Source organism: Emiliania huxleyi (genome assembly GCF_000372725.1).
Source record: "Emiliania huxleyi CCMP1516 unplaced genomic scaffold EMIHUscaffold_84, whole genome shotgun sequence".
NCBI lineage: Eukaryota > Haptophyta > Isochrysidales > Noelaerhabdaceae > Emiliania > Emiliania huxleyi.
The window spans coordinates 354,814-364,508 of record NW_005195736.1 but is presented as its reverse complement, the minus strand read 5'-3'; the positions used below and the strand labels follow the sequence as shown (position 1 = coordinate 364,508).

At 66.8% G+C, this 9,695-nt stretch overlaps 2 protein-coding genes across 2 annotated transcripts; both read right to left on the bottom strand.

The window, feature by feature from the left end:
- Positions 1–2,288: 2,288 nt before the first annotated feature.
- Positions 2,289–5,138, bottom strand: EMIHUDRAFT_219287 (hypothetical protein; the record flags this gene model as incomplete). Its single annotated transcript, XM_005758773.1, has 2 exons — positions 2,289–2,766; positions 3,958–5,138. The coding sequence occupies 2 exons, from the start codon at positions 5,136–5,138 to the stop codon at positions 2,289–2,291; spliced, it is 1,659 nt and encodes a 552-aa protein (XP_005758830.1).
- Positions 5,139–6,519: 1,381 nt separating this feature from the next.
- Positions 6,520–7,854, bottom strand: EMIHUDRAFT_106895 (hypothetical protein; the record flags this gene model as incomplete). The annotated part of the gene is made up of 2 exons (XM_005758772.1): positions 6,520–7,623; positions 7,675–7,854. The coding sequence occupies 2 exons, from the start codon at positions 7,852–7,854 to the stop codon at positions 6,520–6,522; spliced, it is 1,284 nt and encodes a 427-aa protein (XP_005758829.1).
- Between the last annotated feature and the right edge of the window lie 1,841 nt (positions 7,855–9,695).

Sequence of the window (9,695 nt, the reverse complement as noted above, 5' to 3'; positions counted from 1 at the left end):
AATACTCCAACGCGCTCGTCGGTGACGGTGTCCAGCGGCCTGCGCCTCAGGGGGACCGCCTCAAGGGGATCAGCGGCCTGCGCAGCTCGCTCGCCAGCCTAGCGCGCCCACCATTTTCATTAGCCGCGTCGCATCCCTCCTCGTTTTTTGTCTCGCCGGTTCCATCCCCTTCTGCCACTGAGCGGTTATCGGGGTGCCCAGGTATTTGTAGATCTCGACCGCCGCCGCTTCCACCGCAGTTTGTCTCGCCGTCTGTACATCGTCTTGTGCGAATGTGCCATGCCCGATTTCGTTCTCCCCCATTTGTGTGCCAGAAAAGTGGTGTACTTTAGCACGCATCTCAACAGGAGCTGCGCAGCTCTCCTTTACAGTGATAGGAAACGTTCGGTCCGCACTCCTCAAAGCGCCCGCCGGTCGCACACCACTCCATGTCGAGCTCGCCAGCGGGGGTGGTGCACGCCCGGCGGAGCAGGTTTGCGAGCGCCTCTGCTCGGTCCAGGTCCTTGTTGACGTGCACCCCCTTTGATGCGACGGCCGCGGTCCTGTACGCTGCTAGCGTGCCATTCGCGAAGCCGTCGTCGAGGCCGCAAAAGCGGAGGACCCGCAGCAGAGTGCCCTCAAAGTCGGCCACCCAGTCCTGCAGGAGGTCGAGTGTGATTGCGCGCGGGCCGTGGTCCTGGACCGACGCCGCCATGTGATCCATCTGCCTGATGGTGGCCAGCGTGTTTCCTGCCAGCTGGCAACGCAGCGCCTCCGCGTCACACCTGGCGAGAGCGAGCTTGCCGTACAGACCGAGACTGGCATTCGTCGAGATACGGCGCCGGTTTTAACTTTACGGTGTGGGGGAACCATGTGTAGTGAGCTTTTTATTATCAAAAAAAGAAAAAGATGATGGCAGCGGCGTCATCTCCAATCTTGCGTCGACACATCTTCGAGGGCGGCGCAGCCAAGCCCGAGTAGTGGTCTTCTTTGAGGCGCGTCAGCGCCGAGTCCGTGAGGAGCGGCCCCAGCTTGCTGGGTGCGGCCCCGCCGCGGGCCGTAGCGAGAATCGCGCAGCGAGTCGGCCGGAGAGGTTAAAACCGGCGCCGCAGGCTCTTCGGGCCAAAAATAAAAAATAAAAAATAAAAAATCATCTCCGATCTCCATCTCCAATCTCCAATCTCCAGCGTCATATTTTGCCGGATCCAGTCAGATCTCCGATCTCCATCTCCAATCTCCAATCTCCCAACGTCATATGTTGCCGGATCCAGTCAGATCTCCGATCTCCAATCTCCAATCTCCAATCTCGATTCGGGGGTCGGGGGGGGGGGGGGGGGCTCGAACCTTCAAGGAGATGCGCTGGATTCATTCACACCGCACATCTCCGATCTCCGATCTCCAATCTCCCATTTGACCCCTGCCGCCGCCAGCTGCGATCTCCAATCTCCAATCTCGATCTCCAATCTCCGCCCCGGCGGTGGATGCCCGGCGCGAGGATCTACGATCTGTGTTCTCCATCTCCAATCTCCACCTTTGACCCTGGCAACTGCCAACACGATCCACAATCTGTGATCTCAATCTTTCATCTTCAACCAAGCCCGACTGTGTGGTAGAATCGGCTAGGATCTCCACTCCTGGTCTGCGATCTACTGTCTGCGATCTACTACTCTCTCGTAGAGATCTTGATTACTCCAAGTCGATCCTGATCGAGTCCTCGAGCGAGGGCGTCGGCGAGTACAACCTTTTCGGAGGGGCCGTCGAGTCCACCTGGTTCGGGTACCGTTGCCTGCGCAACACCAAACCGGGCCTCTTCTGTGGTGTCGACAACGCCCTCCGCGTCGACGCGCTAGCTGAGGACCTGCCCAACGTCGACGTCGAGCGCGTCAAGAGGTCGTACACGCCATCCAACCTCGCGCGGCTGTTCACCGACACGCACCCAGCCACCCACTCGCTGCCGGACGAGACAAGCGCAATCCGTTCCAGGTCCGTTTATCTGCTTTTCGATTTCATTTCTCGCACCTTCCGTTTTACGAACCTTCGCCCCAAACAAACGCCAAAGAGACCGTGAACCTAGTACAATTGTCGCGCCGACAAGGGCGATGCCGCGCTGCTAGACGGCAGAGATTGACCGGGCTGAGCGTGTCTGAGGGGCTCACTACAGACTTCACTACAGCGACCACAAAGGATAAAGACAAAGAGCAGCAACCACAGAGGACAGAGAAAGAGACGATAGAGCAGCATGGGGTGCATCATCCGCGGGGCGCGGGGCAGCACGCTTGTGGCGCACCGTGTGCGGGCACACTTGCTTGTCAGCCGACCACCACCCGGTGCTCTGCCTCTAGTTCCTTGACCTTCGAGAGAAGCTTCGACAGCTCCGCGCGAAGCTTCAACAGCTCCGCGCGAAGCTTCAACAGCTCCGCGTCCTTGCGCTCGAGCTCAGCGTCTTTGAGCGCAAGGAGATCGACTCCGTCGTCCGATGTGCTGGTGCTCTCAAGCGAGCGCCGAGCGCGGCGCCCTCCCGCAACCGGCCACTGCTCATTGCCTTGCCAAACCTTGGAGACAAACGCCGCGTCGGCAAGACGGAAGACACCGTCGCCGTCAAAGTCACCCAGCCTGATGAGCTCGCACTTGCCGTCGATCACGTCGGTGCCCTCGCCGAGCGAGACCTCGACCTTGCCGTCGATCACCTCGGTGGCGCTGCCGAGCACGACCTCGACCTTGCCGTCGATCACCTCGGTGGCGTTGCCGAGCGAGACCTCGCACATCCGCGACGACGCGTCGAGAACGCTGCCGTCGCCGCAGACGCCGGTGGGCGATGCGGGCGGCGGTGAGGGCGGCGGCGGGCTGGGCGGCGGCCGGTTGGGCGGCGGCGGCGAGGGCGGTGGCGGCGAGGGCGGCGAGGGCGAGGTCGGCGGTGGTGGTGGCGGCGAGGGCGGCGGCGGCAAGGGCGGTTGCGGCGAGGGCGGTGGCGGCGAGGGCGGCGGCGGCGAGGGCGGCGGCGGCGGAGACGGCGATGCGGATGGCGGCGGCGGCGACGGCGATGCGGACGGCGGCGGCGGCGAGGGCGATGTTGAGGGAGGCGGTGGTGAGGGCGAGGCGGACGGGGGCGGGGGCGAGGGCGAGTTTGAGGGAGGTGGCGGCGAGGGCGATGCGGACGGGGGCGGCGGTGAGGGCGAGGCGGAAGGAGGCGGCAGCGAGGGCGACGCGGAGGGAGGCGGCGGCAACGGCGAGGCGGAAGGAGGTGGCGGCGACGGTGATGCGGAGGGAGGCGGCGGAGATGGCGAGGCGGAGGGAGGCGGCGGCGACGGCGAGGCGGAGGGAGGCGGCGGCGACGGCGAGGCGGAGGGAGGCGGCGGAGATGGCGAGGCGGGCGGCGGCGGCGGCGACGGCGAGGCAGAGGGAGGCGGCGGCGAGGGCGACGCGGAGGGAGGCGGCGGAGATGGCGAGGCGGAGGGAGGCGGCGGCGAGGGCGAGGCGGAGGGAGGCGGCGGTGAGGGTGATGCGGAAGGAGGTGGCGGCGACGGCGAGGCGGAGGGAGGCGGCGGCGACGGCGAGGCGGAGGGAGGCGGCGGCGAGGGCGACGCCGACGGCGGCGGCGGCGAGGGCGAAGAGGATGGAGGCGGCGGCGACGGCGACGCGGACGGAGGCGGCGGCGACGGCGAGGCGGACGGAGGCGGCGGCGACGGCGAGGCGGATGGAGGCGGCGGCAACGGCGAGGCGGAAGGAGGTGGCGGCGACGGTGATGCGGAGGGAGGCGGCGGCATTGCGTCAGAGACGTAGTCTGACGTGCATGTCCCTGGGCAGATGGTGTCATGCCAGCTCGACGATGATGCACTCTCGTAGCAGTACAAGTCACCGCTCGCTTGCTCGCCGCTGTGGATACCCCAGCAGTACGGGTGACTCACTGCACATGCACAGCCAGTTGGCGGTGAGGGCGGTGGCGGCGACGTCGGCGGCGAGGGTGGCGGCGGATGCGACGGTGCCGAGCTGCCCAAGTCCTCGAGGACGAAGAGGCCGCGGTTCTGGTCGGACACGACGACGAGGCCGCTCGCGGGGAAGACGTAGGTCCCCCACGCGCCGTTCCAGTTCTTCGTGCCGTCGCCGTCGGGGTACGTGTCAAAGTAGCCCATCTCCGAGCGCGAGCTTAGGTCGAAGACGCGCATGCCCGAGGCATAGTTGGCGACGTACAACCGGCCGTTGCGGCAGATGTGGTTGTGCGAGATGGCGCCGACGCCGTTGGTGAACGAAGTGAGGAATGAGGGACTGCTCAGGTCGGAGACGTTGAACTCGAAGATCGTGGTGGGCGCCCCTGAGCTGTATGAGAGTAATTCGTCGCCCACGTACGCGCGCATCGTGCCGATGTCAACCCACACGTTGTGCGAGTACACAGCGCCGGGCCAAGTGCCGTTGCCGAGCAGGGCGATCGCGCTCTTGTCGGTCACATCCCAGATCTGCAGCCGCGCCCCCCATCCCCATAATAGAGCTCTAGCCGCGAAGAAGATCTGCTTGCCGGCGTACGGCCCCGACGCGAACGTGGTCACCTGTCCGTCGTGAACGTAGCCTTCCCCAAACTTGCCAATGTATTGCGGCGCGGCGGGGTTGGCGTTCAGGTCGTACATGCGCACGTTCTTGTTGTCATTCCAGCCGCCGACGCGGTACAGGTAGCCGCTAACCTCGTCAACCACCACGTTGTGGCTCGATTCGGGCCCGCCGCCGTTGTCAATGGCCGCGGGGCCGACGGAGATGGACGGTGGGTCGGAGTCCAGGCCCGAGAGGTCGAAGACGACGATGCCCGGCTGGTCCAACGCCTCGGTGACATAGTACGCGTGATGGCCGAAGACCTTGACGTCCTTCCACGAGCTGCTCGGCGACGTGAAGCTCGGAGCGGTGACCACGGCGGCCGTCTGCACGTCGACGGCGCTCAAGCCCGTCATGTAGCACATGAGCGCCCACTCCTTGCCGGTGGCCGCCGACGTGTAGCCCCAGATGTCGCTGCCGTACACGCCGCTGCAACACGTGCTGATGGGCACGTGGTGCTTGAGCGCGACGTTGAGCGAGTCGAAGTTGGCCGCCGGCTCTGCCGGGCCGGACTTCGGCGGCGTGGACGGGCGCATGTGGTTGTTCTCGCCGGCGGGCGACGTCATCGCCATCCGGGCCATGTTCTGAAGATGTCGCCTCTGATCAGCGGAGGGCGCTGTGAGCGCCGTCGCGTCGGGGAGTAAGAACGGGGAGAGAACAAGGGCTGAGCCCAGGCCGCTGAGGCCGAGCATGAAAGCCGGGCGACACCCTCAAGGCACTCGTCGAAAAAAGAATTGCAAGAGGTTTGGACGGGCGTCACGTTGATTCAGACTCCCTAGGGTGGGCGACGGATAGCGCACCACACACCTCTCCTTAAAATCCCTGTGTGGTGGCGGCGTGCCGTCCTCCCATCCCTCCCTTGGGTTGTCTGTTTTCTTTCTTTCTTGGGGGGGCGGCGAGCCCTCCTGGACCCCAGTCCCCACCACCCCTCCCGCCTCGCCCAGCCCTCCTGACCCCTCTCCCCGGTGGACCGCTCCACCCTCGCAGCGCGCTAGCCCTATGGGACCCTGTGGAGCCCTCCCGACGCCGATCCGACGGGGACCCCTCAAGCCCTGTGGGCTGGCGAGCCCTCTGGTCGGTGGGGTGGAAGTGGGAGGGCTCGAGGACGGACCCCTCTCGCTCCGGGAGGGTGGAGGGGTGGAGGGTGGAGGGGTGGAGGGGTGGTTGAGCCCTCTAGCTCTATCGATATAGCCCTACCCCTCCCGCCGTTTTAGGGCCTCCCCACCCGCTTATGCTGAGTGATGCATAATGCGGACGATACGTAAATGGCTAATGCGTAGCACATAGCGCCAGTGCGACATCGGCAGCGCTGCACTGTTTGCTGAGACATAAAGGCAAAAACATCGTACGTATTGCATAAGACACGCTATGGACTATGCATTCGCGCGACGTCTGACCCTGCCAATGCATCGTATAGGCAGGACACACGGGTGCATATACAGGGCCGGTACGTATACATAGCAGTACTGATAACCTCTCGGGTGTCGAGGGGTGTCGAGGTGTCGATATGGGCACCTTGACACCGGCGAGCATGGTACCAGCCTAGATGGTGTCGAGGGGTGTCGAGGGTGTCGAGTTGGCATGGGGTGTCGAGCTCCCAGCTCGAGGACGAGGTGTCGAGTTGGTGTCTCGAGGCGGTTTGGTGTCGAGGTGTCGAGGCCAGGGCTCAGTGCTGACTGTTGTGTTCTGCGCCCGTGTCCGGGTGTGGAGATGCGCGGGTCGCCCCCCCCTGCCCACCAATTTGTGTGTGGGGGGAGAAATTTACCTGTGCAGTCTTACCTGTTCATGCGATGGCACACAAGCGCGCGCCTGCCTGCCCCGAAGGCAGGCCTGGCGCGGTGCGCCCTGTGCGTCTCCGGCGGCCATCACAGGCGCGTGGCCGTGCTTTCGGTGGGCCCGCCATCATATGTCGCGCCATCGCACGCTCACTCGCTGCGGAGGTCGACTCATCACAAGGTCGACTCACAAGGCTGCCGTCGAGACCGCGCCTTGTTCCACGCCGCCCGCCGCGGCGGCCAGGACCGCAGCGGGCGACTCGCCGGCGCGCCGCAGCGCCGTGCCGAGGTCCGCGCCGTACGAGTAGTCGTACCGGCTGGCGTGCGCCTCGAAGTCGCGCAGCACGCGCTCCACCAGCTCGCGCGAAACCACGGAACGCCCCTCCTCGCGCGCGGCGCCGCCTGCCGTCGCGCGCGCCCGCTCGCCTCCTAGCTCGCCTCCCGTCGGCCTCGCCTCGCCGCCTGTCGTCGCGCCCGCCCGCGGCACGTCCTCAGCCGCCGGCTCCGCCACCTCGCGCAGGAGCCGCGCGTGGTCGGCAAAGTGGGACCGGCGCATCGACGCGCGAAGATCGAAGCCGCCCGCCGCCGCGCCGCCGCCCGCCGCCGCGCCGCCGCCTGCGGCGGCTGCGGCCGCGTTCCAGAGGTACTCGTCCAGGAGCGCCTCCTCGTGGCGGAAGTGCGCCTCATACGCGCGCCGCACCTCTGCAAGCGCCGCGGCACTGCGTGTGGCGGCGAGCTCGCGCAGCGCCGCCGTGCACGCCGCGTGCTCGTCGTCGAGAGCGGCAATTCCCACGCTCGGGACGCGTCCCGGGGCGAGACGCACCTGCGCTGCGGGCGATGCGACGGGATCGTCGACGTCTCCACCGCGGCCGCCGCCGCGCCGTTCCGACTGCGGCGTGGCCGCACCACACGTCTCCGCCGCCCTCGAGAGTTCCAATCCGTCCACCACGGCGAGGGGCGCGTCCGGCGGCGGCGGCGGCGGCGGCAGCGACGGCCTCGACTTTGCGCCGTCGAGCAGCGCGTCCAGGAGCGACTCGACGTGATGGAACGCACGCTCCCTCACCTCCAGGTACGCCGCCGTCGCGCGGCTTGCGATGCGGCCGTCGCTGCCGTACACAATGAAACCACCGCAACCGAGCTGCCCCCAGGCGGGGTTGTCCTCTGTGTACGCGACGGTGCACGCTGACAGCTTGAGCTCCTTCACGAAAGTGGACGCGAGCTGAGGCCCAGCTAGGCTGACACACACAAAGGCCACGCGCCCAGAATACTTGCCGCTGGCCCACTTGTCCATCTGGGACGCACAGGGCCAGCACCCGCCTCATCCCGTGAAGAGATGCAGCACCAGCGGGCGGCCCGCGGCGAGCTCTTGCAGCCGGAGCGTCGTGCCGGCCGCGTCGCCCAATGGCGCGACGAGGCTGAGGCGGTCGACGGGGGGGCTCTCCATCGGGACGACGAAGGCAGACGATGATCCGAGCAGCGCTGCGAGCGCAGGGAGCACGGAAGGAAGCTGGCCGCGGAGCATGCTGCCGGTCTTCAGTCGTCGGCCAGCTCCCTCTCGGGGCAAACCCCGCAAAGTGACCCGTTTTTACCCACCCACGCCCGTGCGCGCGTATCTTAGCTAATAAGGTACGCGGCCACACGCGCTGGCGCGCACGGCAACCGGGACTTACACGCGCGACACGAGGGACTGCGTATCCTCGCCTGCCTCGGGGGAGCGGACTCAGGGCCGGTGCTTTGACGCAGTATATTGTACTTCGAGGTAGTATGAACTCAGAACGGCCCCCCGAGAGCGCCTCTTCGACGCCCACGGGTCCCGGGGGGTCGGAGGGGTTGCGAGAAGGCCTTGGCTATTTTTTGTTTGAATTCTGGAGGCCGTTCAAACATGTAACGTGCGTTCCACGTGCCCGTCCCCAGCAAGGACAACATGCTAGCCCAGCAGGCCGCTCCCACCGCCGCCCGCGGCGGAGGCAAGGCGGCAAAGGGTGGCAAGGGCGGCGGCAAGGGCGCTGGCAAGGGTGGTGGCCGTGTGGCGCACCAGACCCGCTTTGCGCCGCCGCCCTCAACGCCCGATACTCGGTTGAGCCGGCGGAGCGACGGCGGCAGAGTTGCGGCCGCCGGCGACCTCACACGGCGTCGAGCGCCGTAGAGACGGCCCCGAGAGCCGCCGCCAGGTGTGCCACGACCGCGGTCGCGAGGCTCGTGGCGATAGATGCGCCAGACCCGCTTGCGCCGCCGCCCTCAACGCCCGATACTCGGTCAGAGCCGGCGGAGCGACGGCGGCGGAGTTGCGGCCGCCGGCGACCTCACACGGCGTCGAGCGCCGTAGAGACGGCCTCGAGAGCCGCCGCCAGGTGTGCCACGGCCGCGGTCGCGAGGCTCGTGGCGATAGATGCGCCAGACCCGCTTGCGCCGCCGCCCTCAACGCCCGATACTCGGTCAGAGCCGGCGGAGCGACGGCGGCGGAGTTGCGGCCGCCGGCGACCTTCCCCTCGACCACGCCGCCGACCCGTCGACAAGCACACGCGGACTGCCATCGAGAAGAAGGAGAAGGATGGCGGCGCATCCGGAGCCCGCGGGCGCAGCGGGCGCGGGTCCGGGCGCGGGCGGGCGCGCGGGAACCCCGCCAGCGGAGGCGACAATGCCTCTGGCGGCTCTGCAGGCGGCGCGCGGCGCGCCCCTCGCCGGTCTCCCGCACGCTCCTGAGGGCCGAGAGGGCCGAGAGGCGGGGTCGGTGACCCGGGGGCATGGGCGGTGCGGCCCGCGCCGCGCGCGGGCGCGTGGCAGCCCGTGAGGGCCGAGATCGGGTCCGTACTTCGACGTAGTATGGGCCCCCGGGGGCCCTCTACAGCAGCGGCGAAGTGAGCGTGTTTGTGGTGTTGGTGTGGCGTCTGAGCTTGGATCTGTGACTAAAGCCGGTTACCACTGATGGATCCCCACCCGAATAACACACAGTGAGCGCCCCAGCGCTTCACTACGCCCTCCGCGCGAAATCGCTAGTGGTGCTTTGTGGTAGTATATTGTACTTTTGAGTAGTATGGGTACGGTTCCCGAGACCGGGAGAATAGCCGCCCTCACCCGCTGCCGCGCATCGAGCTCGGCGGGGCCTGATACGTGTCATTCTGTGCTGGCGCGTATCTTAGCCAAGATACGCGGCCACACGTGCAGACGCGTATAGCGGTACTCGCGCCCACACGTGCAGCCGCCTATCTTGGCCAACATAGGCGGCTGCACTCATCTTATTGTCCCATCGATGTTTCAGGCTGGCTACAGCCACTTCGCTCCACAGCCGTCCCGCCACCCCTGCCGTGTGCGATCCCGGCCTCACCGTCTTTCGAAGTTGTTCGCACACCCACTCGTGTGCGC